Source organism: Glycine soja, chromosome 5 (assembly GCF_004193775.1).
Source record: "Glycine soja cultivar W05 chromosome 5, ASM419377v2, whole genome shotgun sequence".
Taxonomy (NCBI): domain Eukaryota; kingdom Viridiplantae; phylum Streptophyta; class Magnoliopsida; order Fabales; family Fabaceae; genus Glycine; species Glycine soja.
The window spans coordinates 35,183,388-35,195,492 of NC_041006.1; the positions used below are offsets into that span (position 1 = coordinate 35,183,388).

General features: G+C 33.8%; 2 protein-coding genes across 2 annotated transcripts; one reads left to right on the forward strand and one right to left on the reverse strand.

The window, feature by feature from the left end:
• Nucleotides 1-241: 241 nt before the first annotated feature.
• LOC114412759 (NAD(P)H-quinone oxidoreductase subunit L, chloroplastic) lies at nt 242-2,167 on the forward strand. Its single transcript, XM_028376787.1, has 5 exons — nt 242-458; nt 559-651; nt 1,222-1,329; nt 1,418-1,512; nt 1,809-2,167. The coding sequence occupies exons 1-5, from the start codon at nt 321-323 to the stop codon at nt 1,960-1,962; spliced, it is 588 nt and encodes a 195-aa protein (XP_028232588.1). The 5' UTR covers nt 242-320; the 3' UTR covers nt 1,963-2,167.
• Nucleotides 2,168-2,665: 498 nt separating this feature from the next.
• Nucleotides 2,666-8,046, reverse strand: LOC114412758. Its single transcript, XM_028376786.1, has 10 exons — nt 7,421-8,046; nt 7,167-7,304; nt 6,321-6,509; nt 4,931-5,068; nt 4,684-4,802; nt 4,472-4,604; nt 4,251-4,380; nt 4,075-4,154; nt 3,421-3,555; nt 2,666-3,268 (listed from the first exon to the last, which is right to left on the reverse strand). The coding sequence occupies exons 1-10, from the start codon at nt 7,919-7,921 to the stop codon at nt 3,038-3,040; spliced, it is 1,794 nt and encodes a 597-aa protein (XP_028232587.1). The 5' UTR covers nt 7,922-8,046; the 3' UTR covers nt 2,666-3,037.
• Between the last annotated feature and the right edge of the window lie 4,059 nt (nt 8,047-12,105).

The following is a 12,105-nucleotide window of genomic DNA, read 5'->3' on the forward strand; positions in this document are numbered from 1 at the left end:
TTAATGTATAAAAAATATTAGAAGTAAAAATCCATGTTCTATTTTAGTTCAACTGTTCTGTAGTTTTATTTTTGTTGCCAAACTCAGTACATTTATGTTGACCACAAATTATAAAAAAGTTGGGAGAATTTGTGTTACCCTCATCAAAACTTTGAATGGACAAGAAAAAGTGGAGGTGGATGAGTCTTATGTCCACGTGTCATCTCAATCAACATTTAATTTTGTCATTTTTTTTTCCTCTGAAGACTATTCACTCGTTGCCATGAAACTGAAGTGAGAAAAAGGATAAGGAGCCAAACTGTGAGAGCTCTAAACCAAAAATGAGCTTCACATTCAACCTCCATGTTCCCAAAGCTCTGCCTCCTCTTCCCTCTTCATCACGTGGAACAACTTCTCTCTTCTTTTCTTCCAAGCACAAATCATACCACAACAACACTAGTCCTAGCCAATCACTACGTGTACTTTTCTTTTCTTTTGCCAACTTATTCTCTAGTAATTCTAGTTTACCTCATTTCATTGAAAAACTTGTCTAACTTGAACTCATGAGTTCAATTGCAGATAACATGCAGCAGCCAGAAATCAAATCATGATGATGATGGCAGCCTAAAGTATACAAGTTTGGCACTGCAAATAGGAGTACTCTTGGCCTTGGTGAGATTCGTGTACATAGAAATTCAGTTTTTTTGTTACCCTTCCAGCAAACAAGTAACCTAAGCTCCTAAAAGATCCTAGTTAAATAGTAACCAATCAATAGATAGCTTTTATTGAAAATTATGATAAGAGTGTATTGGTGGTGACTTTAAATTACACTTTTCTAAGAACAAAGGGGTTTGGTTCAGTTGAGTAATGTGCGTATGTTATTATAAATTTCCTTAATACTTGTCTTTGATTTTATGGGTAAAAAAAAAACTTACACTTCTAAAAAGGATCATGCTAATTAATGTCTTAAAGAATCGATAAGTAGAAAGTCTTAAGTTGAGATTGTATTGGAAATTGCAGTGAAATGTACTGTTACACTTTTCAATGAAGTAAAAAATAAAAAAACACTTTTGATTCTTTAATCAGTATCATTGAATTTGATTAGCATTATGCTTTCAAAAAACAACTTTATAAAGTTTCCTTAAACAGGTATCTTTGAGCACAGGTTACAGTGGTTGGCATTATTCTTCATTGTTTTTGTTTTTTTTTACATACAAAAGTTGAGTGTGGCTATTTGAACAGGCTGAGCAGCCAGTATTGGCTGTGACTGGAGAGAATAACCGGCCAGAACTCCTCTGGGTTTTGACACAATGGGGGGTTGTTCTCTTTGGATATTTCCTTGTCGTGCCAGTAAGTTATTTTCTTTCACAACTTTTGAAGTTTGCTCTTATGTACTTAACAAGATGTGGCTGAGCATAACATAGTGAGTGAATTGCAGCCAATAATCATGTACTGGCTTTGGAAAAGATGGTACAGAAGAAACTTGCTGGAGATGTATTTACAATTCATGTGTGTCTTCATTTTCTTCCCAGGGTGAGCAACTCTTCCTCTAAAAGCAAAATATATGTATTGTTGTTGTCTAACTTTGTCAAGAGACTACTCATTCAAAATTTTGCATGACTACAGTGTAAATCCTCTGAGTTCAGGTTTCAATTAGGAACATTTTTCATGTTATAATATAAGGATAAAGCGACTAGTATAATTGTGCGCAGTGATAACAAATCTACAAATTAAGTTGGTTGCATGACTTTTGAAATTATTGGTTTCAAGAATTGGCAGCATATTTCTAAAAGCTAGCACACTAATGTGTGAAATGTGATTTCTTGCAGGGTTATTCTTTGGGCACCATTTTTAAACTTCAGGAAATTCCCACGGGACCCTTCCTTGCAGTACCCTTGGTCTGTACCTGAAGATCCTTCAAAAATTAGAAGTTCATACGCAAAGTACCCATATGCCGAACCTGAAGATTATGATAATCTATGAGATCAAGACCAAAACACAACAAATCAGATGTTCTATAAATGTGCGGTTCCCCAAAACTACATTGTTGTGAATGTAGGGTTATACCTGTTTTTCTGCTTTTGATTACAAAATGAATATATTGAGTGGGATTCAGTTGCAAAATTTACAGGTAACCCTTCAAAATGGCACTTTCTATGTGGAATAATATGGTTTGAAATCCGTAAAATAATTCAACAATTTTGTTCACTAACCTAATAAAACTGATCTTGATGTATAATATCAAGTTATTCAAATTAATGAGCGAGGCGCTGAGGTTGAAATTAATGGGCATTAATGTAATGTAACAAGTTTAACAAAAAATTCATTGAATCGAGATAAGTAGTTATGATATCGATCATGCATTGCAAACTTCAGAAAATTTGATCAAAATACGTGGTTTGACAATTATAAAAAAGTGTCTCTGAAATAGAAAAAGATTGTACTTGGCATCATCATGCTACTGTGTCGAGAACCTTAAAATGCAAGAAGCGCTTATTCACTCGAAATTATCCACTTCTCCCTTTCTCACACTAAAAAAATAACACATTCTTGATTTTATATCGATCATCTGATAAGCTCAATAATGTTCAATTAAAGGAAAAACAAAGCATCGAGACCAGGGAAAAGGCAACAGAAAAGGGCACAATCATCCACCCATGATAACAGAGCAAAAGGTAGAGAAAAATTTCGCAATGTACCACCAAAATTCCTTTGATTAAAAACTAACTTCAGGATACAGCTGTTACCTCATTGGCATTTTGCCAGCATAAGTTAATGTAAAGGCATAGTAACTAAAATTAAAACTCAACAGAAACAAGAACAACAAATAGATTATAAAATGGTCAAACTAAAGTAAACCTCAAAGCATTGTTGACCTCAACTACTCTCTGTCATCCGAACAGGATTTGAACTACGTGTACAATCTCCGCATTAAGCACTTTATTATGAGGCTATTGGTTTACTGTACCCATTGTGATTTGTGAATGAGATGGGCTGAAAAGAAAATTGCCGTTTGGAAGCAACCAACTGCGGTAATGCGGAATATTCTCCAGAGTACTCAGTGCTGAACGTTGAAAAGTTCAGAGAGCTTCTTAAAATCCAAAGATTCCAAATTGGGGGACAAGGAAACAGCAGCACCCACAGCCAAAGCAAGAACTGTAAAGGTTAAACAAGTCATGCACCCATGGCTTCGCGAAACTCTTCCTAAGATTATCTTGCAATATTTATCGGCGTCCTTGAAGTGTGCATGACGAGCAGCATCAGTCTCAGAGTCCAATACTTTCTCATTCTGCAGTAAAAAAAAGTTAATCCATTATTTACTTCAAACATTCTGTTACTTCAGTACAATAAAACACAATTCAACCAGTCCATCCTGGGAGGTTGGAGAGCAATCCCAGATGCAATAAACTGAAAGTCTAGCACTTTTGCCTGTAAAACTACCTTTTGCTTCAAGTTCTTTATGGTATCCCTCAGTGGATCATGAGGAGACAATTTTGTTGATAACTCCTTCCAATCATCAGAAAGCTTCTCCAGAACTGAAACACTTGCTTCAATGTTGTCCTGATAAACTTTTTCCTGTCCATATACAATAAGGAATAAGACCAAATAAGTAAAATCTAGTTTTATGATTGTGTTAGGTAATAAGCCCAATGGGCTGGTTTGTTAGTTGAGGGAGTTAAGAGTTTGAGTGTTGGTAAGAATTCTATCAGAATTTGGCAGAGATAGGCGGCAATATAGAGATAGGCAGAGATGATTGGAGGTTTTGTTGGATTTAGTTAGAGATAGGTTTGGGGGAGAAATCTCACACTGATTGGCTCTAGAAATCCTGAGGAACAATTTGAATTTATTCTTTCTCCTCCTAACACGGGTTCATCACTTATCCAGGGCCATATGGGAGATCTCATATCATCGACAAAATCCTATCTTTTATTTGATTCTTTCTCAAATACTCAGAACCATCATCTATCAAATTGTCATATATATTTAAAAAATGCAAAGAAATTTTTTCATTAAACAAATTTTCTTGCTCTATCCAAAAAAATCAATCAGTTGCATAAACTCGAAAAGGTAAGCTTCTAGACAAAAAATACTCACCCATTGCTTGTAGCATTCAGTGTTTTGACTCAAACACCAAATAAAAATACCAGCTGCTTCTTTTGATAACTCAGGATTATCTGAAAATATAGTATGTTTCAGAATACCCTCAAACATTTATTTCATCAAATAAGAAAAGAAGCACAACTGTAATAAAAAAAATCAGGTTTGCATACTTTCTCCAGCTGCTTTGATAGCAAAACTGAATATCTGCAGTGCAACTTGTTTCATTGCTTTACTTCCAGCAGAACCTCCAAGAGCCACCTCTTTCAGAGTGGGATATATGGCCTCAAATCTTTCAGTAGCCTATACAAAAGCAACATATTGACATAAATTTTGAAGATTCAGAGCTATGATACTCTAAAATACAAACATACAAAACCAGCCGAACATATACCTTTACTCTAGTTGAAGATGGAGGGAAAGTAACCCGGACCAAAATTTCAAACGCGGAAGAAGGAATTAATCGTTCCCCTTTTCTCACAGCACTGTTTACTAAAACAGGTCGGGCTTTGGGGGTAGACAAAATTCTGACAGCAAATCACAGAAAACACAATGGTGATGACAATAGCAATAATGAGATAAAAGAAAGTAGCTATATTTACATACTTTTCCACTAGCTGCAAAACCAAATCCCTGGATTGGGGGTTACCACTTTTGCCAATAACTATGGGTAGGAGATTCCGTGCCCAAGCATACAAACCTACTGAGAGATCTCCTACAGCAGCCTACTCAGAAAATATTAAGCATTAATAAAATGAAGGGAAAAAGAAATGCTACACAGAAAAAGTCAAGCAACTTATTTTTTGGGGATTTCTTATAAGATCTCTTAGTTATTTTGGCTTTTACCCCTCACCTGAGCTATCATCCATACAATGACTGGAAGCTTATCTAGCCCTTGATACTTTGTACTCTCCCTCAATGTGGGCAATACAGATATAAGAGCATCAGGCTTCCGACGCAATACCATTGCTAAAACAACGAACATTGCAACCTGCAGTTGTGAACAAAATGTCAGTCTACAGCAGAAAAGATAAAAAACGACAAGTATATCTGCATTTGGATACCTATAAATAGTCATGTAAAGGTTGAATGTGATTTACAAACCAAAATTACAAAAAGAAATTTCAAGTCAAATTTAACAATAAAAAAATCACAAAAACAAACTAATAAAATCAGAAGATACACAAGCTACAATGAACAAACATAACCTAATGGAGATTCAAATGGAAGAATTTTTTTTCTTTTTTTCCATTTTCAGGTGCATTTAATTTCTAGAGAGAAAAAAAAAAACACAAGTACTGAATAATGAAAGCTAACTCATTTTTCCATTCATGGCACAACCAAAAATGGCAACGGAAATCTAAAAACATGGATATTTGACCTCCTAAGTAATTGAATGCCCACTCCCCAAAAGAAAAAAAAGGAAAAAGGAAATTTGATGCATGTGTGTGTGTGTGAGAGAGAGGAGGGATTAACTTACACCAAGAGTAACTCTTTGGGAGTTACTCCTCATCCTCACCATTCATTTTCTGATGTTTGTCAGTCATGCATGGAGGGCACCTGTGAATTTACTGCTTATCTCAAGAGCACGTACTTGTGTTATCTATCTTGACATTGACTATTCATTCGTATTGAGTGTACAGATCAAAGAAGATCAAAATGGACAAATAAAAAATAGAACTAAAAATAAAATTTAGCAACACTGCCTCCTACATGTTCTTAATTTATGGCAACCCCAGTCATTGGAACAATTAAAGCAGAGATAATCATGTCAAAACTAACAACTTATCACAAACATATTAATTAATATATCAAAGCGCACTAAGGCATATAATATAGAATTTCAAAGTCATGCATTGCAGTCATGCACTGATCAAGCATCCCTATTGCATTCGTTTAAAAGAGAATATTTGGAAAGGAAGGTATCCTTTGCTAATTAATCATGCTTTGGGACAAGATTGTTTAATTGACATCTCTTAGCTGTTCAGCACATGGGTTCTTCAAGAGAGTCCCCTTGATGGATTTGCAGAGTGAACAGCTATTCTCTATTTGTATTTTCTTTTTAGCTTAGCTTTGGTTCAATTTGGTGAGTGGCCTTGCTATTAGTTTTCAAGAGTGTTTCGTTTTCCTTCTTCTCTCTAACAAATCTTATCTTCTAATACAAGTTATTTCTGTTATCCAATAATAATCAGAAGGGGGAAAAACACTAGTTCTTGACAGAGAAGAGTATATAGTATAAGTACCTGAGATTTTGAGGACACTTGTTGCACGGCCTTTTTGGAACCCTTGGCCACATTTTGCTGGCTACCCAAGTCAGCAAGAATGCTATCTAAAGACCAAATCAGAAAGGTACTAAGTGCCTCAGGAGAACGTTGGTTAATCCAGTCCATTGATGTTTTATATACAGCATCAGATATGTGAGAAAGTGGTGTCTAGCAAAAAGGAAATTCATTAATAAACATCACAGGTGAAGATTAGAAACTAGAACAAGATTCTAATAAATACCAAAGATAGAATATGAATCAAATACTCTTCAAAATCAATTTATCCATAAAACAACAAGAACAAGACACAGACAGTACTATGATTCTGAAGCTGATGAATGGATCAATAACAAGACACAGTACTATTTATCATGGTAGAAAAAGACAACAGGTTTAGGGAAAGTCTTCTTTAACTAACCGTATTAAATTACCAATTTTAAAATAGAGAATACAGTAAATGGTATCATCACGTAAACCAATATCACAACAGATTTAGTAAAGCATCAATATGCATCTCAATTAAATTTCACTTCACCAAAGACACTAACGGCTTCTATACCGCAAATGTACTTATCAGACTTGAATAATTTAAATGCAAATAAGTAAATGATTTGCTGCTATGAAACTTTTGAAATAATTTCTTTACGAGCTATTAATTAGAGAATAATGTGACTGAACTTCACAAAAATGTAATGTGGTGGCAACCCATCTTTGAATTGAAGAACTAATGTGGCGACATAAACATCTTGGGAGGATCAAATTGAAAATCTTTTTCTAATATTTACAATGAAGAACAAAAAAAAAAACAAGATATTCGAGACTCACATCGGTGATCTTAGCCACAGTTGACTCCCTGAACAATTTCACCCAGGGAAACTGAGATGCGGTCACAGCAGAAAAAGCACGCCCAAAGTAATCAGTGAATCGCATCATCAATATATCCTGCTGCTCCTCGAACGATCCCTGTTGTGAAAACAAACAAATCAAACGAATCGCATCACATCATCTTCTTGATCCAAGTAGATCAAACCAAAAAACACAAAACCTAAACATGCACGATTCAATTCACAATGCCCTACCGATATCTCCACGAGGAAAGCGCCCAGATCAGCGGCGTCGATCTTCGCCGCCGCCTCCGCCACCGTCACCTTAGGCTTCTTCGGCTTCTTCTGCTTCACCTTCTTCGCCTCCTCGGCCTTCCCGTTCTCCGCAGAACGGTCCACATTCTCGTCATCGTAGTCGTATTCGTCGTCGTCGTGGTGCCGCTGCTTCGATCTGAGCGGCGCGTCTTCGTCGTCGTACGCGGCATCGGCCAGCTTCTTCGCCTCCACAATTTTCCGGCGCCGGTCCTCCGACTGCAGCTCGAGCGACCGGAAAACGCCATCGTTGCCGGACAGCGTGCCGTTCGGAACGAGCTTGTTGGAATTCGCACGGGAATCGGCGCTGTTGGCGGCGTTAACGGTCTTCTTCTTCTGCTTCTTAGCGTAGGTCACCTTCTGCCAACCGTGGTCGGCGCCGTGAGAGACGCCGTTGGATTCGGCGTGTGCAGATTCATTGGCTGCTGCGTGCTTTTCCTCCATTGCCGTGACGTGATTTTCTTCGATGTCTCTTCCGAGGGGAAAATTGCGAAGGGGAAACGAGAGAAAGTGATGGAAAGTGAAAGGAAAATGGTAGAAGGAGGAGAGGAAGAAGAAATTCGAAAAGGGGAATTTTCGATTTTTCAAAGAGTTGACTTCCTGAAATTGACCTCGTTCTCGCCCCGGAATTACGGAAATGCCATGGGGTAGTTCTGGGTTGAAAGAAGCACGTGTTTTGTCGAATAGGCTCTTAACACGTGTATAGTCCCATTCGTACACACGACGTGTATCGTTCCATTATTACGAGTTAAGAGGATATCTTAAAATACCTTATCTCAAATCCAAATATTGATATATTTTCTTATAAAAAAAATATATTGACATATTTTTAAATTGGAGTTGTTTATGGAAAAACCACAAAATATTAAATGTGTTTTATTATTAAATATTTTTAAAAAGTGAAAAAAAAGCATTTTTAAAAGTAAATGTTTAATATTAATCCTAAAATACATCCATCATCAGATCGACCATCACCTTATCTCAAATCTCAAATATTTACATATTTTTAAATCAGATTTTTTTATGGAAAAAACACAAAATATTACGTTCAATTATCAAAAAATTCAACACAAAAAAACATTTTCAGAAAATAAATGTTTACTACTTTTGATTTAATAAAAATTTTCTTTGAAATATTTTTTTATCATGTATAATAATTTATTTTAATTTTTTGGTTTACTGAATGCATTCTCTTTCTGAAAAAAAAAATCTTATTCAAGACACTAATTGAGTTCTATATGGGCATCTCTCCTAAGTCCCAAAAAAGAAGATTCAAACCTTAAATAACTAAAAAAAAGAAAATGTCCATATGTGTTTCACTTTTTGTCCTTTTAAATTTTTTTCTGTTCCTATTATATTATTTTTATTTGATTATGGTTTGTTCGTCAAATCTAACAAAAAAAATTATAAGGACAAAAACAAAAATAAAAAATGAGAAATTATAAAAACTAGAAATTGAGAGGAAAAAAAATAAAAATAACCAAAAATTAAAGGGTCAATACAAACAACCTTATATTATAATGATTAAACTGTTATTCAAGCAAAAATTATAAAATTAAACCTCCAAACGCTACAAATAGAAAAACAGGATGAAGATGCTCATGTACAACGTTTAGACATGTTAGGGTTTGAGTTGGGCGATGATGTGCATGGTGCTGCTAATTAAGGTGTTGATGTTGTGCGGGGTGTTGATGTGTTAGGTGTAGTGTAGTGTGCTGGTACGATATGCCGGTTGGTTATGTGAAAGTGTTACATTGTTATGAAAACTTTTTAAGTTTGGAGTTCATTTTCTATGAATATTATTTTGACGAGAAAAAATTACTAATAAGGTGAAAAAAGTATAAAGGGTTAAGTCTTTTCATTAAAAAGGTGTCATTTCGATAAATGAACTTTAATGTTATTATGTGTACTCAAAAGATGTTATTTCTAGGAAGTAGGGGTGGATAAACGGACCCAAGTCTATGGATTGGCCTACAGAATCAACGGTCCGCGCGGGTTATGAACCTATTTTTTTAAACGGTCCATGATTATGTTATATTTTTGGGCCCGTCCCGCTTAACCCGCAGACTATGCGGGTTTGGCCCGCAGATTTCACGGGTTGCCCGCAGCCCGTATTAGATTTGTTTTGTGTGACTCTGACCCAATTATATTACATTTGATTTTCTCTTTTTTACTTTAAACTTTTCTTTTAAAATAATAGATAAAGAAATATATATTAGATAAAAATAAAAGATTTAAATTAAAAGATGATAAAGATAAAAAAGATAAGATAAGAAAAATAAAAGATTAATATAAAAAAAGATAAGTAATAAATAATAAAAATCTTCCTTTTTGATATTTTTTCAATCTTTTTCTCTTTTAATCTATACTTTTCATATCTGCAAGTCATAAATAATAAAAATTTTAATTCTTATCATTTAAGTTAAAAATAATTGTTAAATAAATATTTTTAAAGATATTTCAATATATTTTTATTATAAAAAAGATAAGTGATAAAAAAATCTTCCTTTTTGATATTTTTTCCATCTTTTTCTCTTTTAATCTATCATTTTCATATCTCCAAGTCATAAATAATAACAATATCAATTTTTATCATTTAAGCCAAAAATAATTGTTAAATAAATATTTTTAAATATATTTCAATATATTTTTATTATAAAAAATAGCTCATATCATATTTAGTAGTTATCATTGTAGCATACTAAGAACACTTTTTCTCCTCACGGTTTTTCTCCAGCACATAGTCACGCACACTCGCATGTCATACGACTATTTCCCTTACAAAGAAGACAAAACGCGACTAACACTCACGCAGTCACGCGACACACCACAGCGGCACAGCCTCGGCCCACCACCGCGCCACCACGCAAAGTACGTCTCTTCTTTCTCTAGAATTTGTTTTTATCCTATTTTTGTTGGGGTTGATTCATTGTTGTTAAACTCTTAAATTCTATGCCTCTTTTCTCAATTCTGTCGCAGAGATACTTTTGTTTTCACAAACTTACTACACCCATCACACTTCACTTGTCTATTATTATATGATAAAATCATGGGGTAAGGGAATGAACCACGAAACTCTTGATCTACAAGTTATAAACATGATTAATTGAGTTTTTGTATGATTTATTTATTTTATTGATGTAATTGACTAATTATTGAGATTTTATTTACATTTGTATTGAACTTAATTTGATTATATTATATTTTTATTAAAATTGAAATTCTTTTAAAGTTAGGCCCGTGGGCCGGCCCGTTTGACCCGCGGGGTCCGTGGGACGATGGCAGACCAATTTATTTGGTCCGTGTAAGAAGCGGGGGCGGATTGGCCCGGTCCGTTGCCAATGCGGACTTATGCGGGCGGGCCTTACGTGGGGCGGGCCGGCCCGCTTACCCACCCCTACTAGGAAGATAATTTTGATAATATTGTGATACATGTAAAAAAAAATGTTGAAACGAAAGGATAAATCCATATTCAAAAGAAAAAGTTGTAACAGTTCGTTCTCAAAGAAACACAAGATGAGTAGTTAGTATTAGAAGCCTATAAATAAAATTTCTAACAATCATTTTCGATGGATTGAATCACTACTACTTAAATTTTCATACATAGTTCACAAGAAATGGTTATTGATTTAAATGTTGTTCTGAATGTATTCATTCAACTTTTAATAAAATTTGTTTTCTTTTACCTTTTTTCATCTCTCTCAATCCTTAGTTTCTTTTCAATTCTCATTTTTTCTTAAAATATTTACTTTTATTAATATTCATTTTTTCTCTAAATTATACTTTTATCCAATCTCCATTATTTATTATTATCAAGATTATTACTATAACTGTTATAACATGTATTACTGAATTTATCATTAACATTATTATTAAAAATATTTTTCTATCGAAATTATCATAAATTAAATTATTATCAAAATTATTTTTACAAAAATTGTTACAATGGATATTACTGTTGGAATAATTATTACTATCTTCATTAATACTTAGACAATTATTTTAAGTTAAAAATCATAGTTGTTTGTTTGATTAAAAAAAACTTATCGAAAATTAATTCTATATCACACAGTTAAAAACATTAATTTATTAATATAATTATTAGTGAAAATTATTACTTCACAGATATAAATTCTTTGCGAAAACTATTACAATTTTTTTTTATTAGTGGTGGTGTTATTGTTTAGGGGACCTTTATCTCGCCTAACTAGGCTAATATTGATAGCATTAAAGACGGATATGCTTGTGAATTAACAGGGAGCGACGATTCTAATTATGAAACACATAGGTAAAATATGAAAGGTTGAGGAAATATGTTTATGAAAGGATTTTGAATTTAAGTTAGTATTTTTTATGCATAAAAATAGAAGATAATATTAAGAATTTATAAAACGCTCACAATGTTCAATCAACTTATATCGGTAATTCACTTTGATTCTCTATTAATCAATAGCCATGGGTAATTAAGTGAAGAATTAAGTTTGGGTTATTAGAGAATCTAACAACTTGAATAAATCATGCCAGAATGTGAGGAATTTAAATATTTTATAATTAAGAATAATTTAAAAGAATTAATTGATATTATATCAATAAGTTATTTCTATTTTATTTTTTTTATTTTTCCCTTG

What these genes read in the sequence shown, in the direction of transcription:
- LOC114412758 (XM_028376786.1), bottom strand. Translation starts at nt 7,921, where the DNA reads ATGGAGGAAAAGCACGCAGCAGCCAATGAATCTGCACACGCCGAATCC. An exon ending in CTTTCCTCGTGGAGATATCG is followed by an intron (nt 7,305 to 7,420) that starts GTAGGGCATTGT and finishes TTTTCACAACAG; the next exon opens with GGATCGTTCGAGGAGCAGCA. An exon ending in GTTTTGCAGCTAGTGGAAAA is followed by an intron (nt 4,605 to 4,683) that starts GTATGTAAATAT and finishes ATTTGCTGTCAG; the next exon opens with AATTTTGTCTACCCCCAAAG.
- LOC114412759 (XM_028376787.1), top strand. Translation starts at nt 321, where the DNA reads ATGAGCTTCACATTCAACCTCCATGTTCCCAAAGCTCTGCCTCCTCTT. An exon ending in TAGGAGTACTCTTGGCCTTG is followed by an intron (nt 652 to 1,221) that starts GTGAGATTCGTG and finishes CTATTTGAACAG; the next exon opens with GCTGAGCAGCCAGTATTGGC. An exon ending in GTCTTCATTTTCTTCCCAGG is followed by an intron (nt 1,513 to 1,808) that starts GTGAGCAACTCT and finishes GATTTCTTGCAG; the next exon opens with GGTTATTCTTTGGGCACCAT.